General features: G+C 49.2%; 1 protein-coding gene across 2 annotated transcripts; it reads right to left on the bottom strand.

Moving 5' to 3' along the window:
- Window positions 1–543: 543 nt before the first annotated feature.
- SGPP2 (sphingosine-1-phosphate phosphatase 2) lies at window positions 544–24503 on the bottom strand. Of its 2 annotated transcripts, XM_085232662.1 has the most exons (5): window positions 24170–24503; window positions 15463–15621; window positions 8458–8637; window positions 6374–6463; window positions 544–2486 (listed from the first exon to the last, which is right to left on the bottom strand). In XM_085232662.1, the coding sequence occupies exons 1-5, from the start codon at window positions 24386–24388 to the stop codon at window positions 1947–1949; spliced, it is 1188 nt and encodes a 395-aa protein (XP_085088788.1). In that variant the 5' UTR covers window positions 24389–24503; the 3' UTR covers window positions 544–1946. The 2 variants fall into 2 exon arrangements, with proteins under 2 accessions (XP_085088788.1, XP_085088789.1); XM_085232663.1 differs by lacking the exon at window positions 6374–6463.
- Between the last annotated feature and the right edge of the window lie 305 nt (window positions 24504–24808).

Genomic DNA, 24808 nt, shown 5'->3' with positions numbered 1-24808 from the left:
GGGGGGGAGGGAGGGGGGAGAATCCTGCAGCCGCACTGCCGTGCCCCCAGGGCCCATCTGCCTGCGTGCGGGGTGCAGCACAGCGAGCCCTGCCCAGCCACACCAGGCTGCTCAGTGTGGGAAGCGGCCTCAAACACAGATGGAAGGCATTAGAAAGCCCTGTTTATTGGTGTGTCATGCATGGGGATTAGGACGGCAATACGGCAGATTTGCATTTCAGCAGACTGCAGGCATGTGTGCATGCACTAAACGTATTTCTCCACGCATGATTTTCTCTCTCTTTGGGTGTCCCAATTCTCCTGTGAATTTATGCTCAGTGAGTGTGAAGGCAGTGCTGAGGCCACAGTGTCTCACTGCTGCTTCAGGATTTGGCCTTTCATGAAGCAGAAATGTGGAGTTTTGCTCAGAGCAGACTCCAGCAGGGCTAGAGCTGTGATTTCAAACATTTCCTGTTCCTCCCTTCCAGCTGGGAGCCCCTCCCAGCCCAGCAGCCACTTGCAGGTAGTGAAAAAGTGCATAACTTGAACACAGAAGCAAACCAAATCTCGCAAAAGATTTATATTTTAAAATTTGAACCAAGTACAGTTTGCAGGTATCACATGAATCCCATATGGGTGAATACTATAAAAGATAAAAATATCTGTGCACATACTTTATAAATCTAAGCATCTCTGTACAACTTACACAAGTTCCCATATCACCAATAGCTGCGATTCAGAACAGGAGTGTTACGCACAGGTGCCCCCCCTCCAGGCTCTGCCTCTCAGCTCCCCAGGTCCCACCTGCAGTGACGCTGTGTCCCCTGCCTATGACCAGCAGCACCAGAATGGGGCCAAATGGGGACCTAGCAACTTTGGTGGCCTCTGCCCTGCGCCCACCACGGCACTGTGGGAGGAAATCCATCCAAATTCTTTGTGTGCACATGTGAAGACAGATGTGTCCACACACTCTGATTTAAAACAGTTTAACCGCAGCCTGGGCAAACCTACGCATCACTAACGTTTCTGCCTGCCTTCCTTCTGCAGCTCACCGACCGTGTCTGAGATCACATGGCTCTTTCAAGTGCCCCAGCTGGTCAGCCAGAGCCCCCAGCTCGGCACTGGGGCTCGGCTGTGAGTGTACAGGCAGCCAACAGATGGCAAAGCATCTCCCTTCCATCCAAGTCAACTTTGCAGCCATGAGACAAAGGTGCACAGCTAAAGCTCGCGCTGTGCAGGCAGGGAAGGCACACAGGCCCATCCTAATCTCGGGGTGCAGCACTATGCTCTCCCAGCCCAGCAGACCACACTCACTGCTGTATTTGTCATACGGCTCATTGGTCCTAGAGCAAGTACACACTGTAAAATAAGCAGCCTCAGCAGCACAGTGATGGCATGCCTATGAACACTGCTAATGCTATTCTACAACTTTGTACAGTACTGCATGATGTGCAGCAAACAAACAGTGATGTGGCAGCTCAGCATCACCCCTCAGCCCAGGGCACTGCAGGGGCTGTCTGCGCCCGGTCCCTGCATGGACACATCTGGGCTCCAGCAGCACCACCACAAGCCTCACCGCTGCCACCACTCTGCTCCACCGTACAGGGAAACGATCTTTTGGGTTAGGATTAGAGAGAGATTGGTTAGAAATCACTCTGTGGGGTTGGATTTTTCTTTTTCTGTGCGTGTCCATGGCACTGCTGACTTTTGGGGATATGGCTTCATGCTGTGCTCACATGCTATGCTCAGCCACCTTGGCCATGGGTCACTACTTTATGGGATCTGGTATCAGTGGGATTGATGATATCTAACTCAAAGTTATTTGGGTACAGTGAGTCCTCCCCAGTTTTCAGAACTGCGTGTTTTGCCAGTGCAGAAAGGCAACAAACCCTTTTTGATCAAGTTCAAGCCTTGAACAACTTCCCTCTGAAATGGTGGTGCCATGCGTTACTTGCCAAGGAATCAGGCTCAAATCAGCCCCAAGAGCTCGTGCAGCAGTGGCACGATGACGGTAGCAGTGAAGCCCACTGATGAGTACGTTACAAATTTATACGGCACTTCTACTTCCAGCCTCCTCCGGGCATCCAGGTCAGCAATGGGGAACATGTAGCAGTAGCATAGCACACGCAGGACCACATTCTTCATCAGCTGCCGTGTCAGTAGGATAACGAGGAGACCTACAAAGAACCTGGCCAGCATGAGCACCACCGTGGTACTGGTGACAAGAGGAAATCCCGTGTTGCTGCCCACATAGGCAGGTGTCACGTACTGGTTGTTCAGCCAAAACCCCACAGTCGCTCCAGCTCCAGCCCCGAGGATGGTGGTGGTGTCCCCACGGGTGGGGCTGTAGTAGTCCAGCTTAGGGTAGTTGTAGCACAGCAGGAGGGGCACAGCGATGGACAGCAGCGGGCAGAAGGGGCTGGTCAGCAGCACGTGGTCGATGCTATCCCACATGGGGTACAGGAGCACCAGCAGCACTGCTGAGATCAGCGCCCCGCCAATCACATCCTGCAAAGAGATGGTGGTGAAATGCTTTGCAAAACAGAACTCCTCAGCTGCCTGTAAGGCATCGACATCCTCTGCTACCAGGGTCCACTGGCTTCTCTTCCCCAGGCTGAACAGTCCCGGGGCTCTCAGCCCTTCCCTGTACAGGAGATGCTCCACGCCCCAGTCATCTTTGCAGCCCTCTGCTGGACTCTTTCTAGGAGGTTCCTGTCTTCTTAAACTAAGGAGCCCAGAACTGGGCACACAACTCCAGTGTGGCCTCACCAGGGCAGAGCAGATTGCCTCCCTTGCCCTGCTGGCCATGCTCTCTGTAACGCACCCCAGATCACCATTGGCCTTTTTGGCCACCAATGCACACTGCTGGCTCTTAGCCAACCTGTTATTCACCAGGACACCCAAATCCTCCTCTGCATACCTCCTTTCCACCAGATCAGCCCCAACACTGTACTAACGTATGCATTTATTTCTCCCCAGGTGTAGTACTCTGAATATTTGCCCTTGTTGAACCTCCTCAGGTTCCTCTCCTCCCAACTCTCCAGCTTCTCCAGGTCTCAGTGAATGACAGCACTGCCTTCTGCTATGTAATCCACTCCTTCTAGCTTTGTCTCATCAACAAATTTGCTGATGATGCATTCTGTCCCTTCATCCAGGTCAGTGATGATGTTGAACATGACCAGAAGATCCCCCCCCTCCCCTCCTCTCACACTTTATGGTCACTGTCCAGACATGACTTCAACAGAAGAAACAGACACAGAGCTTCATCCCAGGGATGACATTAAGGGAAAATGCCTTGGCATAAACCCTTCCCATAATCCTGTAAGTAATTTCATCACATCCACTGGATCATCAATCGCCTGTTTTGCATGGAGAGGTACCTTCCTTTGCTGCAGATGGCCACCATGAACACAAAGCACAGGGCACCTCCAGGCAGGAGTAGGGTAGGGTGAAAGTTATAGCCTGAGCCTCTGAAATCTGGCTGCATTTAGGCGCCCAAGGCAAGCCCATGGTTAAAACCTCATTTATTAACAGAGAGAAATCAGATGTTTTGAGAAATTGACTGTTGTTAAGAACAGTGTTGAGGAAGCAGACAAAAGCTTCCCCAAAACAGTGGCTTTCTGTATGAAAGCAGTGTAAGAAGTGTCAGTGTGCTGTTCAGCTACTGCTCAAGATGCAGCAGAATTTGTACTGCGACCATGAAATTCACTGCAAATGCTGTAGTTAAGCACATACAGCAACGTCCTGCTCTCAAGATGGTATATTTTTCAGCAAGTCATGACAGTTGACTACTTCTATGCTTGGTCACAGTCTAACATGAATTATTTATAAGAACTTAATTTCTAGTTATGCCAGAATGAGAGGACTTGTTCACAACAAATATTTAATAGCTTTCTGGTAAATGCATTATAGAGCACAGCCGAACTTCAGTTGCTCACAGCTCCCAGGCAACAGCTCCACAGACACTGGAGCACAGCTTGCACACGGACACCCCCTACTCAGGGACCTGGGCACAGTTCTCCAAATCATGCTATGCTGTCCCCTCACTGTACACATGTATTAGTGCAGGGGTCCGCATGCATAGTCTACAAATATAAAAATACTGGGGAGCAAGGCCAGAAGTATTTTGCAGATAAGGCTGTGCAACCAAAATGCTAGCAGAGCACTGCTTTATACAGTCTTCCCACAGGACATGAGCTTAGCACTTCTCCTCTTGGAGAAACTCTTCCAACCCAAGCCATTCTGTGACTTCTGAAAGAAAAAGTGCTTTTCTGGCATCTCCATGCTGTGTGTTAAGGGGATCCCAGCTTCACCCTGTGGCACGATGCTGGCAGGGCTGGCAGGAAATGCAGCCTCTGCCCATCTGGCTGTGTGAGCAGCTCAGCCTCTCCTCTAATTGTGACCTGCAATTACAAAGGAATTCTCAAATTAGGACAGGTGTAAACTCTGCCCAAGGTGGTGATGCTTGGAGCCTTCCCCTTCCTGCCCCACTCCACTCAGGCTGCACACAGAACGGACCTCATGCCTGCAGATCTGAGTTGGAAAGTCACTGTTTTGCTTTGCTGCCTAAAGACAATGTCCTTCACTGCCAGCTTGGAGGGTCCCACCACTGGGCTCCTTCTCTGTTCATAGCATTTTTTTCTTAGGAGTACAAACACATATGGTCTGGCTCTTGGAAGGCAATAGCCTGCTCTATGCCTGCCATTAAAATGAACCTGAAGATGCATGCTGGAACTGCAAGCACCCGCACAGGCACCCAGGACATCAAACCTGCACCCAAACATGGTGGCACTCCAAAACACTCCTCCAAAGATTCAAAGCCCTTCTGTGTGTAGTCCCACATCCAGCTGGAATTTGTGCTCAGAAGAGCCAGCACTCATCAGCCCCAGCATCACATGATTCTGACAGGAACACAGCACCGAGACAGAAAAATGCCCATATTTCTATAATCCAGGTAATTCCCATTTGCACCTCCTCGGGCCCCATACCTGCAGGCACACACCCCTGCATCTCCTCTGCTTCTCCACCAACAGGGAATGCTCTCATGTTAGGGCAGCAGAGAAAGGTTTTGTACCTAAGTCATCTCTGAACAACTGCACTACTTCCATCCCTTCCCATGGCTGAACTCTCCTAACAGCTGAGGTTAGTGGGTGCTTACTACTCCCTGCTCTCAAACCACCACACTTCTGCTGTCAGCAGGCAGCCACACGCCCTCCTCCATGATGCCTGGAGATGTTGATGCACAGAGGGGCTGCACTCGTGCAACCTGCCAGCTCCCTGTGTCACCACGGTGTGCAGAGGAGTCCCCAGGAGGGACGTGTGGCCGCAGGGGTAGCATTTCTCCTAGTGACATGAGGGAGCTTTTTTTATTTACTCATTTTAAAGCCCTTTTTAATAGGGTCAAAGGCACAAAAGACTTTTTCTTCTTTACCCTAAAAATCCATCTAAATTTAGAGGCGTCTTTCATTATAATGGAACAGCAAGGGAAATATGCCAGGAATTTTTACTGATTGACTTAAGGTCACTGGTGAAGAAAGGATGTCTCCAGATGAGATTTAAGATATTGTTTTGATCCACCAGGCCCGGCGGGAAGGTCAGGCTATATTTTATAGACAACCTTCATCGCACAAGGGCCCTCTTTCTTACACTCATCAATTCCCCTTATTACAGCACCATTATCGGTCACAAAAAAATGCACTATTTCTTCACATGCACCCACCAAGACTCACATCTCCAGCTGGTGGGAGATGCTGGCTGTATTCACACGGCAGAACAGGGTCACACTCTGACAGCCTCACATGACAGAGCAGTGATGTTCCCCATTAGCTGCAAGTAGCATCGGTTACCCCAAGATCAGCTCTCAGAGCAGCACTGACACCCACAAACCACGGCCACCCTGCAGCACCGTGGTATTTCTGCACAGCAAGTCTGCACCTCTCAGTCCCGTAGGCTCAGTTCCCCTCCCAGCCTGACTCTTGCAGCTGACCGTAATGCCATTTCAAAGCCCATCCTGAGGAGCTGTGCCCCCCAGGGTGCCCTGCCCACCGCCCCCACAGCTCCCAGTCGTTTCCTGCTGACGCAGGGCCTTGCACAACAGCCTCGCACGGAGCCACGTCGGTTGCTCAAGTGCATTCCTCACAATTAACATTTCAAAATACAGAGTGACAACTCGCATCCCACACCATCCTTGCCCGGCTCTCAAACCCACACATGGCAGTGGGTTCCCCAGCTGTGTTCATAATTCCCTTTGGATTCCAACAGCAGTAGCCCAAGGGCTTCCTCACGGCGGCCTTGGAAGGCACAGCCTCACCACAGGCATGGCATGCGTACCCCTGCGGTCACACAGAGGGCACGGCCAGGCCCACCCTAAGGAAGGAGGGAACGTGGAGCCTCACCAGCACCGTGTGCATCCCTGTGTACAGCCTGCTGAGGCACACCAGCGTGGAGAACACGAACGCTGCCATCAGGCCGAGCTCAAACGGGTACTGCAAAAGCAAAACAAATGCACGTGTTACACCATTGTGCACACGAATATCGTGTAGCAGCAGGAGCCGGTGCCAGGCTGCAACCACTACACAGCTGATACAGAAGCTGGGGGCTCCTATCTGGCAGGTGAGGCTCAGCCACCTGCCAAGGAAGGTGGTTTTAGATAGCTCTCTCTCTGAGGTATCTACTAGCGTAGAGGGGAGCATTAAAATAAATCAGTATTTTAAAAAAAACAAATTGCATTTGGTAACGTAGAATAATTGGTAATCCTGGCAGTGGCAGGTGGATGGAACTAGATAATCTTTAAGGTTCATTCCAACCCAAGACATTCTATATCTATGGATCTATGAATAAGCTTAACACATTAGACCTTATTCCACTCTTTCAAATCCCATCTTAGGGCTCAATTGAAAAGAAGCCCCGTGGGTTCATTTCACTCCCTACAAGACAGTTTTCTGGAACAGAAAAAAAAAAAAAAAGTGGAATGAGTTCTCCCATGTCTGAAACAAAGCCCCCACCTCCTGCCAAGAGCCTGGCACCTGACCACATCATGCTGCTGCAGCCATGTCCATAGCCCAGCCAGCCCAGCTCCGTGTGGGTGCTGTTCCCAGCTCACACAGCTGTGTTTTCCTGCTCCTCAGAGCCTTCAGTGCAGCTATACCCCCCACTCCCTCTCCAGCAGGCAGTCATGGAGCTGGGCCAGCCCAGTAATTGATTATGAGGGCAGCTCTGTGAAGTACTGGTAGATTCCTTTATTCTTAACAGAGGCCAATGAAACCACGTAATTATTTTACAGCAGTTTTATTGTCCCATGGAAGTCTCCAACAGGTAGAGAACAGCCTGGGAAGATCTGTGAGTCCCACCCCCAGCTAATCAGCTGAGGAGGAGGAGAAAGTGCTGCTGACAAAGGCTTTTTGGCCTGGTGCACCAAAAGGGTGGCAGTGCGACTCCTTACAGCAGTTGTCCCCACATGGTTTTACTACAACACAATAAAGCAGGGGGACTGTGCTGCTTTTACAGCGGAGACCCAGCCCGCTGCAGGACATGTCTGCATCCTTGCCGCTCATCCATCGCTCTGAGCAACAACAATGCTCAGCAGAGCCCAGAGAGCTGGGGCCCTTTCTAACAAAGAAGTCAGTGTTGTTGCATCCAGAGCTGTACCACCACTACCCTGAGCAGTCACCTACTGCATTATGACATTCACCAAAGGAGTGAGTGCTTTGTGTCCCTGCACAGGTGGTGGGATGGTGCAAGGTGTCTCAGGGACAACTCCAACCAGGCCAAGAGTCGTCTGGATTTATGAGGTAGGTTTATCTTTGAAAGTCACTTGGAGAGGATGAGAAACGCGCTTAAATATGCTGCACCCAGACGTTGTTATTGCTGAACACAGGAAATGCTTGTTAGGATTTATAAAACAGAATCAAAACCACAATGGAGCAATAGGTTTCCAGGAAACAAACCTTTTTATCAGGCAGAAGGCTGAAGATTTGGGGAAATTAATTATTATGGGATCTCCCCAAGCAGCCTACAGCAGCAGTGCAGCAGAACTGGTGCTGCTTCTGCAATGAACAGGCTTTTGAGCTGTGCTATATGTTATTTAGCTTCTGCAATGAACAGGCTTTTGAGCTGTGCTATATGTTATTTAGCCTAACAAAAGTGATAGTCAGGGGATTTCCAAGGACACTTCTCCTGCCTCAGACAAAATGAAGTGACACACAGTTCCCTTCATGTCACCAAGAAAGCGACAGCCTCTAAGCAACACTGAACTGGTTTGTGCTAAAGGAGCAAAATTTCCAACAAAGTTCTTATCCCCATTATCAGCTGGCTGTGAATAACAACAGGGAAAAGCACACATCAGTGGAAACGAATACAGAGAGCTCCTCTGGAAGAGGCAACAGCCTTGGGTTTGCTGCAGCTTGCTAGAAGCAGACATACTTCTTATTTATTTAAAAAAAAAAAAGCTTTTTATTTTTTTTTTTAATTTAACCCTTACCTTGTACTGGTTCATGGTTGTGATGAAAAAGGAGAAGGAGATGGCAGTAGCTGCCATGGCGTGGGTGGAAGGCATCCCATACTCTGCATCTGTCCGCATCTCCAGCTTCACAACAGGTGGTGAGAGGGGCCGTGGCCACTTGAGGATGTCCTTGGAGACCTGCCCTATGTACATCACAATCTGGGGAGAGGAAATGCCACAGGCTATCAGCTAGCAAAGCCAATTCCCACCCTGTCACCCCAGAACCACAGCTCCAAGCTTTTCTGCTGCTAAATCTACCACCCAAGAGCAGAACTTGTCACCTGAATTATTAAAGGATTTTCCATTATCCTGGTCAGTGGAGGCAGCAGCGGTTTTACTGCACAGCACGGTAACTGGATCAGAACTGGGACTAAATGCAGGTTTTGCTGATGAGACACAGCAGCACAGGATGGTCAAGATGGATGGCTGGCTCCCACCCCACACCATGGAGCTGAAGTTTCCAGTCTGTCCCTTGAAACCCCTCTCCTGCAAAACAAGCAGGCACTTCAGTCATTGTGTCATGAAAGCAGGACACAGCTCGCTGTTCTGCTTCTCCCACTTCCAGTAGGAAAGGGGAGTTCTTAAAACAACATCCTTCCTGTGCTGTGGTAGAACAGCAAGAGGCCCATCTGTGGCCATATCCACTATAGCCATGCTGCATCCTTCTCTCCCCAAAGGCAATTTAAAAAATACTTTCAAGTCTAAAGGACGTTGGGATTCAGGGTTCACAAAACAGAACAAAAGCCAAAATGCCCAGTTTCTTCATCCTCCTGACTGCAGTAGAGCACACCCTGCAGAGCCCCGTGCTGCCAGGCAGCCCCAGCTGCTCTGCCTCTGCTCCTCACCACGTGAACCACACACCACTACATCACCAGAGGCACATCTGGCTGCTGCTGGGCAATGACACACAGGGCACAGCGCCATATCCAGTGCCGTCCCAGGCTGCCCACAGTAGAAGGAAACAACCTCTTAAAGAAACCACCGGATGGATTTATTTGGTTCATGCCACTTATTTCCAAATGGATGTGGGCACACCTTTGGAAGCCAGTTAAATGCCAAGGGTTCCTAAACAGAAGGAGAAATGTTGAGGCTACCATGTGTGATCTCAGAGGTGAGGTGGGACAAGGCAATGTATCAGCAGCCCTCTGTAATAACAACTTTCACTTGGACAAGTATTATTAGCGTTAATACGTAAGAGAATTACAGAAAGGGAAATGAGTCATCTTCCAAATGAAGGCTGTGTTGGGACTGCCCTGATGGACACAAACACGCTGAGTGCTGGAGGTGGTATGGGTAAGCAGGAACACCGGGCATCATCACGTTTTTCCTTCCATTCCAAATTAGTTTCTCATCCTTACAGTTTTTTAGAATACACACTGCATGGCCCCTTACAGCACTGAGAGGTGAGCCAAACCCATAGGATATCCATGGGATCCCAGCATATGCTCAGCACTGCTCCCTGCAGCACCAGATCTTGGTGCACAGATTTTTATAAGCAATGCCCTGGCTCAGTGAGCAAAGCAGCACACATGGGTACGGCAGGACAACCCTGCCAGCCGAGCTGACAAGTTTCTTCTAGGAGAGAAATGACAAGTGCCGTGCAGCACAGCATGGAGCAGCACGGAGCTCCTGCAGTATCCCCCGTGGTGGGGGGGAATCCCTGTATTCCAGGTGTCACACAGACAGAGAGGCTCCCAGCACAGCATCACACTGCAGGGTACGTTTGGCCCATGCTCTGCTGCAGGTCTCATCTTCCAAGGGCAGCATGCCCCTCTCTCAGTTAATGGTACATTCTCTCTCACATAAGATTTCCTCACCTTATTTCTCTGTCATTTTGGATTTATTCTCTAACAGTTCCAGGAAAGAAGACAAGCAACTTGCAGCAGGTTTTTTCAGCCTAACAGATTAATTGCCCCTGTAACAAGCGTTGCAAATCACAAGCATTGGAGCACTGGAAACACGGAGAGATGAGCATGGGGACACGATAAATGCAGAACTAAGCTTCCACTACAACATTTGACTTGAATTAACTTATTTGCACACCATCAAAAACCTTTCAGTGGTCCCAGAACATATTCATGATGGGTAGAAATCACTCCAGCCCCAGACAGCTGACCACAAGCACTGTTATGTATTTCCAGACCTAGAGACAGATGGTATTCAGACACAGTTTGCTGTCTTGTAGGCAGCAGAAACTTTGAGGTAAGCCAGTTTTTCATTCTGTACAGTCCTGTTTGCTTCTCCTCCACCTCAGCGAGGTTTCTGCCTACCCAGTGTGCCACACTGCAGCTCTGTGCTGCTCTGTGTACATCTCCAGTGCCAGCTGTTCCACTTGGCCACGCAGACCCACGGGACTTTCCACACTTCTGGGGGAAAGCCATCTGCAGATCTCTTCAGTGTAAGTAATTTTAATTAGCACATTAATAAGAACCTGTCTTTGCATGGGGAAGTTTGTTTGAACCTGAAGACTTTCCCATTACTAAAGCAACAGTCAAAAACACGATGGGCTCTGTGGGACGTAATCAACTTCAGAGAGCTACAAAGGAACACATGGGAGTTCAGCTGAGATGCAAGAAGCATTAGAAAGGCACTTAGCTACAGCCTTCCTCCTTGTTCCCCTCTTGAGGCATCTCTGTGATGCCAGGAGCAATGCAGAAACACGGCACTGTCCAAAGGCAGCAACACCCACGGAGGAAAGGCAAGGCTTCAACGCCACTGTTGGTCAGCAGCATTATCATTTACCACCTCAACACCATTAGCAGTCACTACAGCAGTGCAACCACCTCTGTATCCTTTGCCTGAGGACTTCCTGCGAGCCTGCCCTGAGCCACACGTGCTCCATCACAAAGATGCACTCCCTCCCATCCTTGGTCCCAGGGTCACCAAGCAGGCTCTGACTGCTGTGGCAGCTCCAGGCACATGGCACAGCCCCCTCACGGCCAGGCCCAGCCTCCACGTGGCCCAGCATGGAGGCTCCTGCCATGCAGGCAAGGGGACAGTCAGACTGGTTCTGATCTTTGCACTCTAATGTTGGGTATAACCACGGCAAGTCAGAACAGATTTGTTTTAAACCTGTGATTGTACAGCTTCCCCGGCTGCACTCCTGATCTATTTAAAGGTACAGATGAAATTCTAGAGAAGACATGGGGTCAGAGAGAGCATCACTGCCTTCTTCTCTGGGACTTGCACTGTACCAGCCTGACACTGAACCCACTGCTGTGCCTCAGAAATAGCAATTCCATAGCCTGGCTCTGCAGCTGTGTATCACCTTCCTAGGATGGAAATATACAGCTTAACAACGAGTTTGCTTTTGGTTTTAATCACGGCCTTGGTATGCCAACAGGAGTGACAGAGCACATCAGGAGCACCAGGGGGAGGAAAAAAATTAGGGATGCACTAATAATAAGCTGGCATTTGTGGGAAATTGGCCAAGCAGAAGCAGAGCCTCCATCCTGGAAGTACCAATTCTCCTCCAGGCTGTTGAGCAAGCAGTCACCTTGATTCAGTACAGAGGAACTAAGTCAAGTCCCTGGCTGGCACCACTCACAGCCTCTCATCTCCACATCTGCGCCTAAAGTAAAGGCCATGCAGTGCCCTCAGGGAGCTCAGTGCTCCTTATGAGGCACGACGGTGAAGATGAGCTAGGTTAAGCCCCGGGTGAGGTCAGGGCTGCATGCTGCTGCCCCACACCTCCTGGGCTGCTACCCACTGCTGTCAAGCTGGGTACTCCCTCAGGGTACAGAGGCCAAGCAGCACAGGGCATCAGACAGGACACAGGGACAGACTGGGCTGTAGGAGCCCCACGGCTTTCTGCACAGCATCACACAGCGCTTCCGAGGGCTCACATGCTGGACAGGTGCGTTATGTGATCAGCTGTCAGGAGCTCATCTTGGAGAGATGCTGCTGAAAGCACAACAACTAACCTTTGTTAGGGCAGAACAAGCAATAAAAGCAAAGGTTGCTGCAAAGCAACTTTTCAAAGCAGCCAAGAGTTCAGCTTGCAAAGCAATGTAGCACTGTGAGCACGGGCAGATCCCTGCTCGTTATCACAGCAGGTTGCCCTGAGTTCAAAGCTCAGCATGCCCCTGCACCGGAGCCACAGCAGCCTGGGAAGGCCATTGCTCTGGGCAGCCAGCAAGAAGCCAGACCCAGGGCCCCAAGCCTGGCCCACCCCACACCTCAACACCTTATCGCACCACGCTGCCATACTTGCCCTGACAAAGTCCACACCAGGTGGCTGTTATTTATATTGCACAAATCACAGCTTTATAGGCTTGAAAGAGGTATGGGTACACTTCACATTAATACACACTGTGGAAAATAAGAAAAACACGTTTTCACCTTTTAAGCTGAGATACGCAGAAAACTTAAAGCTACATCTGAGACCTGGTTTATTTCAAGTTGTTTTCCACTTCTTGAAGCAGAAAGAACCCTAGGCATCAAAGCCAGGTCAAAGAGTGCTTCCTTCAAAGGGAAGAGGATGGGATGTGCTGACAAAAGGGTGCTTGCCCAGCACCTTGCTGCAGGGCATCAGACACCCATCTCCCTCCTCTGCCCATAAAGGCTGTGTGCACATCCCAAGGAGAAGAGCACCACAGAAGCATCACACACTGTTTAAGCTCCCAAAACACCTGGAGGAGACTGCAGCCCACATTCTGCAGAACTGGCCAATTAAGCCAAAGATATGAGCAGCTGGTTTGGAGGACACAGGACAGGGGAACACAGCCAAAGCAGAAAGGCTGGTCCCCTATTGTTGCTGAAATACTCTTTCCACAATCTTTCTTTCTGCCCTTCTATAGCTATGACCTCGATCCTTACACTTGAAAACTTTGGGCTTATTCATGGCTATCTTCCACACATCTGTTTCTGCTCTAGTGTTTTTATATTAAGAATCTCCTTCTTTCCCACCATTCCCACCAGCATCAGCCTCTCTCTGACTTCATTTGGTTGGGGCTTATCTCAGCTCTCAGTCTCTGCTCAGAAACAGCCTGCTCCCCAGCTATCCCTGGCCCTACTCCAGCTGGAATTTATCCTTCTCCACCACAGATGACTGGCTCCAGAAGCTATTGCAGATAAGATGCTGTGAAAGCCTTGGAAACAGCATTAATGCTTCTGATATTTAAGGGAAGACTCTCCAAAACAGTCTGGGACCCCCATTCTGTCATTAAAGCCCCCAGGTAAGATGAAAAGTACCAACTTGTCACACTGAACACTTTGGCACTTCCCCTGCAGCACGGCCAGTCCTGATGTCACACACACAACCAATGTATCACAGACAGACCAAGACCCCTCAGTAACACCACAAATGCCTGCTCCTTCTCAAAAGCAAGTACACCACCCAGTCAAGCCTGCCACATTAGTGCAGAGCCTACACATGTATTTCTATTGCTATGTCACACTTGCACGAGCTTCTAAAACTGCAGATCATCACAAGCTTGTATATATAGAACAGCTTCTCCTTTTCCCCTCTTCACTACAAAAATTTGATTCCACAACTCCTTTAGGAACTGGGAAAACAACACTGGACTCTTGCATACTGCAATTAAGCCAGGCTAGCCCTGGCCAGTAACCAGGCAGACTCCTTGCCTGGTAAAGGCAAGGCAAGCCTTCAGAGGCATGCAGGCAGCTCTGAGAAGTCATTTTTTGAGCAATCCGCAGAAGCAAACAGAAGAGACTACCAATTATCATTTTCTGTGGCATGCTTCCAAATGAAGTAGGTGTAGTCCTGGCCAAAACACAGCTCTAATTAGTAAGTGTCCACCTACTTCTCCATTTCAGCTGTAAGTTATTTTTCATATTCTCTTTATAAAAAATTATTGACTAGGGTAACTGGCACAGAAGAGCAGATGCTCTCTGCCCAAGACTGAATGCATTTTAAGTGCATGACCCAGTTCAAATGGCTTTTATTATTTCTAATCATGTTATTCGGACAAAAAGAGAGAATATTACTAACCAGAATTGACTAAGTCAAGGACAAGCTTTGTTGTAAAGAAAAAGAGCTAAGCATCACATTCATGTTTTTATCAAGTTTCAATTTCTTAAATCAAAGTGGATTAACAGTCAAACCTTCAGGGTCCATCATTCACCAGAGATGCTTCCTACCTCCCTTCTCTGTTCTGAAAGGGTTTTATTTGGGTAAAGACCTGATAAATGCCAGGACGAGCAATGGCAGCAACAGAACATTCACCCCTGTGCAGAAGAATGAAATTCTCAGTTATGTGCTGGTTTTCAGTGCAAGACTGGAAATATGCTTTGGATTTTCTAAACTGCATTTGTGAAGCTGAAGCAACACTGAAGCCTGTTCATTCGAGAATGCTGCTCTATTAGTAAAAATCAGTGCTTTTAAGCTTTAGTCTTCAGAGAACCTGTTGTGTATGTGCATTTTTATGTGAGGTTGTTTTGTTTTTTTGTGGGGTTTTTTTTTGGTGGTGGTAGCAGCTTTTTTTGCTTTTGTTTTGGTTTTGTTTTGAGTTTTTGGTTGGTTTCTTGTTTGTTTGAAGGAACTGCAGCAGCAGCATCTTCATTCAGCTGCAGCCTACAAGTCCCCTTCCTTAGATTTATACCCATTTCAAACAAGCCTGAATTGTATGAGCAGCCACAGAAGTACCCAGGGAGAAAGATTTCCCAGTATAAGAAAAACCCATCCATAGCAGACCATGATATCTTGGAAGGGAAGCATTTTTACCAGCTGCTCTGTACAAACCCTAACAAAAAGAGCTCAGCAAGTTTTTGGGCTGAAAATATACATTAGTCCAAGACAGCAGAGATGAGCAGATGCTGCACAAGCCAACGCCTCCTCTGCCAGTCATTGCAATGTCATGCACACACACACCTCTGCTATCAGCAGCAAATCTCAGAAGTGTCCGTGTTGGACCATATAAATAATGCTGTTGATTTGAAAGGTTATTCTTACTCTTAAATATTCACTTGTTACAATTACAGAATTAAGAAGTATGTGCATAAATAAGTGATCAAAATACTTACAGACCAAATGATTATCATCCTTCTAGATACAGAGTGATCGATGTTCCAGTAGATGAACGGGAGGAAAGTGATATAGAAGATCTCTTCACCCAAAGCAGCTGAAAACTTGAATAAGTAATAGTAGAAGTAGTTCTTCACAACATACTTCTGTACACAGCCCTGAAAAGGAGAGGATTTTAAAAAGTTTTAGTAAGTTGGCAAGTTGTATCAAACATCCAAGGGATTTCACCGTTACAGTTCCCACTCCTTAAATCAATTACTTTGTTATAGTGGATGCCAAGAAAAAAGTTCAGTGTTTATACTCAAAGACCACAGCAATAGCTCTGTTATACTTTCTGTAGATCAGAAATCCATCAGAACTACTAAAGAACAGCAGTCACATTGACAAAGGTTTCCCAGAGATCAGATCAGCCTTTGCTCCAAGGAAGCTATCTGTATTTAATGGAAAAGTACAAATGCTTTAATTTGGAAGTTTCTACATCTGTAGATAAAAAGAGCCACCACTGCTTTCACTAGAAACTTGTGTCGAGGCAAATCAAGTACCATAGAATTACTGAACTCTTTCGTTTGAAGTTTATCTCATTAGATCAGTCAGAAATTTACTTACAATCCCTGAAATCTTGGTTTTCCCTCTTCTGAAATGCAGCAGGCTGGAGCTGAAGCCCCACCACCATGTGCAGCACTGGGGACACAAAGGTTTGCTGCTCTGCTGGTGGTTGGGACTGGGATGCCATCAAGCAGCCTGCTACTGCCCTGCTAGAGCAGCAGCACGAGTCAGATTTTCTAGAAAAACTTCTGGAAACAAGGGAAATATGAAAAGGACTTGTAGTTTAAGATGGAGGAGAAGAGCCAATCTCAGTTCTCTTTTCATCTTTCCCATAGTAAAATAAAAAATGGAATTTGGCTGTAAATAGGAGCAGAAAGAACATCCAACAGATGAGGAGTGAAGAGAGAGCACAAAAGTCTCAGCAAAGGCACGCTGGGTAAAACTCAGCTTTGATGTAATCTCCTCAAGCTCTTCTCAGATAAAAACTATCACACTCGTGAGCCTGATCTAGCAGAGAGAAATTCTCATCCTATGTGCTAAAGTGTGAGAATTGATGTTCACTAGACATTCACTTGTGACTACATTTAAGAGCAATTTGAAGTTCCAGTTCCTTAGCCTGCCTTCCATACCGAGATGAAGTCAACTGCACGAAAACAACAAAAGGAAGATAGAAGAAGGTTACATCCATTCACCTACCTCAGGAAAAAAAAATAATCAAATTGATTTTTGCATCATTAAACAGAAAAGATGAGTCACTTTTGAAGTGCTCAGGTTACAGGAGTGTTCCCCCATGTATTAGTAATAGAGGTCACAGATAAGTTACCGGCACCACTCTAAGTAAATTTAGCAGCATGCAATGGCTCAGCTGCAGAGCACTCAGCCTCCAAGTCTCAAGCCTCATACACCACTTAGAAAACACCCCCAGTGCAATTAGCAACTGCGAGGCTTCTGCCTGAGATCATTAAGCCATATTTGGTCATTCTCATGTGTCCCAAAAGAAAGCTTTCTTCCTGCAATGCTAACACCTCAATTAAGCAGCCACCTCCAGTGTACCAGCAGTGATGTGCTCTAGATCAAAGACCATCAGGCATATCCCTACAGTAATTCTTCTGTACCCGAAGCCTCGTGGGGTGAGGGATAACGTATTCGCATTATAGTCATCTCTCTGGAGGGGGAAAATAAAAAATAATTGTTCAGGTTCTAAGGGAAGTCTGGAGCTGCAGTCGTGATTCTAAGGAGTCGTAGACATGGAAAGCCCACCGCAAGCTCCTTCAGGCACTGGCTCATGAGAGGTCCCTCCTTGGTTCCAGCTGTACCAGAGCCAAAGCCAGCTAACACTGCTGTTGATGTCCTTTATTTCCAAAGAAAGCAGAGATGATTGTGCTTCACAAAGCGTGTTCCCTTTCTGCTCCTGTTCTAACCTCCGTGCAGGAAAATGCCCTGCAAGTAGTTTGTGTGAACACTTAGCATCTTCTGACACTCAAGCGTATTCCATCTCTGATCCACAGGAGATTTGCTCACACACTGCAGTAACTCACTGCCCTCTGTAACCCCAAACCCTGTGGCTCTGCAGCCATCACTTTTCAGTCAGAGCAGAAAGGTTTTCATGGTCAATAATTAAGGCCCAATAATTAAGGGAAAGACAAAATTTTAAGATTATTTCAAAAGGAAGTATGATGAGCCATGGCATTCCCAGAATGATGGATAGAAGGATAATTCCACAGAAACCACCCTTCTCACCAACTCTATCTACTTTGAAATCAACTACTCAAATTATAAGTGATGCACTTGGGTGTGTGTGTTGTCCTTAAATGAACTGCATGCCTGAAGAACCTGCACAGGAGCAACTCCCACAGCCAACTGCCCAGTCTGTGCACACTGCTGTGTCCTGCACACTGCTGCTCCGACCGCAGTGACAGGGCTGGTGGCACACCACGGGGAGATACCAGCATGCAATGCTGCAGCACAGCAGGAACCCAGCACTGCAGAAAGCGTGCACATAGAGAACATCTAGCTCACGGCTGAGGCACAGGACCAGTAGCTGAAACACAAAGACTGCGTATTTTTACCCCGTGCAAGAGGGAAAAAGCTGCAAAAAGACACCACCCTCCTCCCCAGCCCTGTAGGATCTCTTGTTTAAGAATTACACGCAGGCACTGCTTATCCACCAGCCACTCCAGGGACTGGTGCTGCAGTGCTGGCCTCCTGGTGCTGAGCTGACCCAGAGACACCATTAAGCAACGCTCTGCTCTCAGCTCTCAATCACTGTGGGTCTTTCAGGAAATGTGCACAATTAATTAAAGTTTCTGAGGTCACTACATTACTTCACTTCCAATAGAACAGCTTGACAGAAGACTGGAAATTCCCCTCCCAGAGCCCCTAATTAATGCACTGCAGTTATTCTCACTTAAAGGATTTTACACTACAAAATGTAGAGAAGCCACCAAAGTTAAGAAACAGGAAAAGAGCCCACAGTTCCTGTGTAGGGTTGGGGAGAAAAACAGAAGACACAAGAAATGCTACAAAGCAGTGAGCAGCTCCACTAGCACCAGGAAAAGCTTGTGTGCTTTGCTGGTTAGCACAGAGAAGTATCACCCAGCTTGCAACTGCAGTGCCACATGATGATGGCACAGCTGTCAGGAACACTGCCCTGAACCATCACCAAACACAGAAGCAAGACAGCCCCTGGGTAAGCAGAAACAGTGGGCAAACTGCAGGCCAGGCAGCCATAGTGCTTTCAGGGGTCCTAGGTAAACAAGTAGGGGGTCTGAAAGTCAGTCAGACCTCCAGTAGCATTCCAGCATTTTTAAAATTCATCCCAAGCACCAAAAAAGTACCTTGAAAGGACCTCAAAGCCCACCTCGTTCCAAGCTGTGCCGTGTGCTGGCTATCCCCAAATAGGGCCCATCCAGCCTGGTTAAGAGCGCCTCCAGGGATGGGGCACTCACAGCTGCCCTAGGCAGAAGTGCCAGCACCTCCCATCAATTCAGTGTTCCCCCTTCAGACTTCATGGGATAAATACCACACACACTGATGTGCTCAGCACACAGAGCTAGAACAGGTCCCGGTTGTAGTGAGCACACCTTGGTTTACTGCTGAAGACTTCAGTACTCTTATTTTCAGATTCTTTTCCCTTCTGCCCTGATTAGTACTTTGGGAGGCAGACTTAATTAAGTGCTGTATTTCTGTACATTGTTCTGTAAGTAACATAACTGGGCCTCTTTTCTTTACTAAAAAAAAAAACAAATAGATATAACAAGATCTGCTAGGTTGTTTAAGTATAAGGTAGAATAAAGCAAGACTAGAGCTGACAGACGACTTGCTTAGCAATAAACAGGAAAAATTAATGAAGGAAAATACTGTCATCTTCCTAACAGAAAGCCTTCCTAATTAAGAAGAAAAAAGAGAAATCCTGAAGTCTGTCAGAGACATGGGGCAATGGCTACCAGCTGGAGAGGCCATGTGCAAAGGCCCACGCTGCAGCCCACTGAAGGACAGTTTCCTGCAGCACAGGCTGACAGAAAGCTGGGTTCCTGTCCACCATGGATGGACGATCGTCCTGGTGTCAGCGATGGCAGAGCCCAACCCATGCTCATCAATGCCAGTGCCAGAGGCTCTGCTGCTTGCCCTGGGCCATCTCAGAGCACTTTGCTCTCCCTGCCACCGAGCCTGACACTTGCACACTGAAATTTAAACCTATTGTTACTTCCTTATCTACCGCAGACAAGGAACAAATAGTTTCCTTCCCCTAAAGGCTGACATCAGAGAAGCTTGTTAGAAGCATGCAGAGAGGACATAGCCAGTGTTCTGCTACAGCATCATCGCCCGGTGCTTCCCGTGGAAGGTACTTCGCATTTCCCATGCAAAGCACTTAACACTTAACTCAGCCTGTCCTGAGATACAGTGCACAAAGATCAGACATAACGCAGCAGTGCTGAGGGAACAGCCTTGCACTACTTCATTCATTTTTGCTGGCTGTTTTAAACAGGCTGAGCCATGTCTAGCTGTGATCTGCTCTTACCATCAACCTTGTTTTCCATTCTGTTATCAAGTAGCTATTATATCCATGCATTCAATAGCTATCTGCACCTACTAAAGTCAGTTTCCAATTATACTTCCAATTTGATGAGGTTATTTGATCTGTTCTTGTCCTCCAGCTCCTTCGAAGTTCATTTGACCAGCAGCAGCCCCCACAGTCACATTTCCACCCAGCACCTTGACTCCACATCCTCTCCTGACAAGTCTCCGCACTCACTGCTTCCTGCCAAAAGGCATTCCCTGTGCACTCAAAAAAAAACTCACAAGCCATTTGATTGGATAAATTAGTTCCTTCACATTTGCTGGAGAGTCAGTTCCTACCAGCTTTTTTGCTCTGGGAGCTTCCCACATCTCCAGCATCTCCTGCGTTCCAGGAAGGCTGGCTGAGCTGGGTATAATGGAAGGACAGAGCAAGGGAGGCGAGAGGGAAGGGCTGAAGGAAACGGCTTCCCTTCCTCCCTGTTGTACAGCGAGAGAACAGGTTTGTCTAATTGCATTTTAATTCTCCAGAATTACTCTGCAATTTTGTGAGGTACCGCACAGAGCCTGTGGCAGAGGAAGTCGTTTCAGGGTTAGACAGCTGCAATACCAGCAGGGAGAGAGAATAAACATGAGCAAAGAACCAGAGACTGTACTGCAGGCAGTTTGGGACAGAGATCCCAGCTTCAAAACAGAGGCTGAGAAACTCCTCCAAAACCCAGATGAATTTTGCATCTCTCCTGGTTGAGCAAAAAGTGTGCTTACAGCTTAAGACTTGTTGGTTGTAAGACTTGTATGGTTTAAGACACAAACCATAGCTTGGAAAAGCTACCCCAGAGGTGAGCCATGCGTTCCTGCCCAGCAGCATCACACATCCAACAGCTCACTTTTGCACAAGGAGCTGTTTCAACAGCAGAAATCTGTTTCAAGAGGCACAGGGCCACAAGACTTCTGGAAGCCAAACAAGCAGAGTGACAGTTTGCCACTTTTAGACAATTAAGAAGTTTGGGGTTGGGTTTGTTTTTTTTTTTTTGGTTGTTTGTTGTTTTGTTTGTTTGTTTAAATATGTCATACAATAAGGCAGCAGCACAAGGAGAAGAGATTGCTTTCCTGGCCAGGATTCAAGTCAAGGCACAGCTTCCTAAGGTAATGCTGCATAAGGCTTCAGGTTAGCTGGGTTAACTACGGTTGTGAATGGACAAACCCCAGATCTGTGGGAGCAGAGATGCTCCACTAGGCACAGCTTGTTCCCCAGAACCCAACAGTGCTCTGTTCATTCAGCCCCAGCTTCATTCTGTAAGTCCTGGTCAGTGGGCATCCACATTCCAGCTCTTAGTTGCAGCTCTCTTGTATGCCTGACACTGACTTCTCCTGCAGAATGAGGTATCTGAATGCTCTTTATCTGCACAGAGAAATATGACTGGGGAACACCACAACGACGCACCTAATTAAGTTGGTTAGCACAAATAGACAGCTCTACCTCTGTCAACAATGCTATGGGCTGCTGTTAGGGTGACTGCGGTGTTCCAGATGTACTGGCACAAGCAGACTCAAGCAACCCCATAGCAGTATATTGGATTCAAAATTTTTTTTAGATCTAGTCATTAATATCAACTAATATAGTAATAAAACAAAGTGGTAATAAACCAGTGCTCATGTACCTCTTAATCTAGACCAATAATAGTTTACCTTGGAAAAATGAGCTATAGGCGATCAGACATAAAATTGATATGATACCCTATGATTTATTTGCCTGGAGGGCCATGGCAGCCAATAGCCCTTTCCCACTGTTCAGTTGACCTGCAAGTGTTTCCTGCAGAGCATATACATGAGATGAAGTACAAGAACTCTGTGTACAAAGGAACCTTCCAGGGAGAAGAGATTTTCCTGGCTCCCTGCCCATTAAACCTACTCCTGGACTCCAGAGATCCAAAGGAGAAAAATGATGGCAGATAAGCTCTTATTCTTCTGTTTGATAGCTGAGCTAATGGGCTAAGACATTCAGCAGAATTATACAACAGCAAGTGGCTTACCTCCAAGTGCAGGAATTAATCCGAGGCCCCTGACAGCTCTTTCTTACAAGGGCCAACAGCCTCCAAAGGGATGACTCAGGCTGTGAGCCATGAAGCGCCGAGTCACTGAGTGCCCCATCACCACTGACACTGCTCCAACCACCAGATCCACACTGCAGCCCCCAGCAAATCCCTGTGCCTCTGCCCACAGCTTCTCCAGCAGCACTGCACAGCTGGCAGGACAGCAATCATCAGCAGCACATAGAACTTCTACAGCAAGCTGGGACAGACCACCAGACACTGGTCCCTAGCAGCACATGCCAGGTTTTGCTATGGCTCCTGCTCATCACATGCTGCTGACTACTGGATAAGGAGGCTTGAGCAGCACCAGCAATCCCAGGGCTGCACACACTGCCCAGAGAAACTCTCTCACTTACCAACTACAATATCCCATAATGGCTGCTTTCCACAGGAACCCCTGAGCAAAAATCAGACAAAATGCAGAAGTGCCAGCCTTGAAAGGGCGAGGGCCAGAGCAACAGGAGGGGTGCTGAGCCCATTGGTACAGGAGGCTGAGCCTCATGTTTCTCCAGCAGCACCTTCTAAGAGAGCCACTTCCAAACACAGCTATATCCTGCAGGAGGATGGAGTCGGCACATCAGCCAGATACGCCCTACTCACAGTTCTCCCAACAGGGCTCAGGGCATCATCTCCTGAGCCCCCCTCACTTACCTTTCTGAGATAGATGCAGTTCATGCCTACCTTTTCCTTTGACATCACTATCACCTCCCGAGCCCTGCCATTAGTTTCTGCATCAGGGCATGAGCCACAAGAGCCACATAATCAGTAAATGCTGTTGGGCACTTTGTAAGCATTACACAAGCCTGGAGCACTTCTGACAGTTAAGGTATAACTACAGAGCAAACATGAACTGTACTCCTGTACAGTAGAAAGCAAGATCGCAGGAGATGATAAAGCATCTCTGAAAAGGAAGTATGGAGAAAACACAAGTAAATACGAGCAAGTCTACAGAAATGAGGGTTTTTTTCTTCATCGCCTTTAATTCAGGTTATCAATTTCAGGACGAAGCCTCCACCAGGAGGCTGCAGATAAGCAGAGCTCTTTTTAAACATAGATAACATTTATTTGGCCACCCACTACAACAATGGAGAAGCCTTCAGAAAGTTACTGTTTGCAAACGTGTGACCTCAGGACGCACAGAAAATCAGGAAGAGATCCCTCCCAACCAGTTTCAGACGCAAGTCTCCCACAAGGCTGTGGAGCCTCATTCATGTCGCATTCACCCTCTCTCCGAGATACTTCGTGTCTTCCTAATTCATGCGAAACCCAAGACAACTGCTCCAGGTGACGTGAATGGCTCTGTCAATGGAGAGTTAGCTTGGGCAGGGTTTTGGTGTCAACAACACGACATTAAGCGTGCGTCCGATCAAAAGCAAGCAGTGACAGGTCTTTCAGCGGATGTCTGCACAACCTACTTGAAACAGTTCAGCGTAGTTCAGCACGAGCAGCGTGCAGTAATCCCGTTCACCTTCTAATTGAGAAGGCATCAAGCAGAGGTCGGTGAGGACAACACGAGCACTGGATGTCGGACGCGGAAAGGAACGACACCGCGCAAGGGGAGGAGCGGCGGCTGTTTGCCGGGCAGGGACTCGCAGGCCATCATCACCTCCTTCCGATCCGCAAAGCCGCCCGCTCACGAAGCTCTCCTAGCAGCAGGACGAGCTGCGGGCAGCCCCGCCTCGATGGCTGCGGTCGGCACCGAGCAGAAAGCCCGCGACCCGCAGTGTCGGGGGAACGCAGCCCGTGCCCGGCCGTACGGACAGCGGGGACGCGGCGCCGGGCAGCCGCGGTACGGCACCACAACAGGTGCACCTGCGGAGGGCGGGCGGCCCCGAGCAGCAGGAGGAAGGGCCGCGCTCCGTGTCCGCCGGCGGCGGGGCGAGTCCTGCGGCACGGCCACGAGGGCCCCCCGCCCCGCGCTCTCGCCGGTTACAGATTCGTAACCCGGGACCCCCCCGCTCATCGCCGCCCCCGCCGCCCCGCATCCCGCGGAGCCCTCGTACGCGGAACGGCTCTGCTGAGTCACGGCCCCCGCTCTCCCCGCACTCACCCGCGGGCCGCGGCCGCCCCTCGCTCCGTCGGGCGCTCCGCAGCCGGCGGCTCCCGGACGGCGCCGCCCTCCCGCGTCGCCCCCGTTGCAGACGACGCGATGCCGGACCCCCTCGGCGGGGTCGCCGCCTCCCTCCTCGCCGGCGGGGAACAGCCCGCAGCAACGCTGGAAGCGCGCCACGGGCTGCGAGCCGCGCAGGGTACCCAGCAAGCGGGCCATGCCACCGCAGCCTCCGTACGGCGCAGCCCCGCCGCGGGGCCGCGGGCAGGTGCGCCCGGCAGGCCCCGCCCCGCAGGTGCGCTGCGCCCCGCCCCGATGGGCCCCGCCCCGCAGGTGCGCTGCGCCCCGCCCCGCTGTGCCGCGCCCCGCCAGGCCCCGCCCCATAGAGCAGCGCCCCCTGCCGGCCATGCTCCCCTCTGCCCCCCCCTCTGTCAAGATGCGGAGAGACCCGGGGTTTTCTTGCCGTCTGTTTCGGTCGAGTTTTCACCCCAGAAATGCATCCTGTACCCTGTCAGAGGGCTGCTGAGGATCCCCACGCAGCCTTGGTCCTGTGATGGGCAGGACGGCGGCAGGGTGCCGGGCACAGCCTGCTCCTAGCCACAAGCTGCTTGCAGGAGCTGACAGCCACGTTCCTCTGGC

The sequence above is a fragment of the Meleagris gallopavo genome, chromosome 11 (genome assembly GCF_905368555.1).
Source record: "Meleagris gallopavo chromosome 11, MGAL_WU_HG_1.1, whole genome shotgun sequence".
In the NCBI taxonomy this organism is placed as follows: domain Eukaryota; kingdom Metazoa; phylum Chordata; class Aves; order Galliformes; family Phasianidae; genus Meleagris; species Meleagris gallopavo.
This window is presented reverse-complemented; position numbering and strand designations above follow the sequence as displayed.

Excerpts from the sequence above, each read along its gene's own strand:
- SGPP2 (XM_085232662.1), bottom strand. The coding sequence starts at position 24,388 with ATGGCCCGCTTGCTGGGTACCCTGCGCGGCTCGCAGCCCGTGGCGCGC. Across the intron at positions 15,622-24,169 it reads GGGGCGGCCGCGGCCCGCGG|GGCTGTGTACAGAAGTATGT; the intron begins GTGAGTGCGGGG and ends TCTCCTTTTCAG. Across the intron at positions 8,638-15,462 it reads GGATGATAATCATTTGGTCT|ATTGTGATGTACATAGGGCA; the intron begins GTAAGTATTTTG and ends TCCTCTCCCCAG.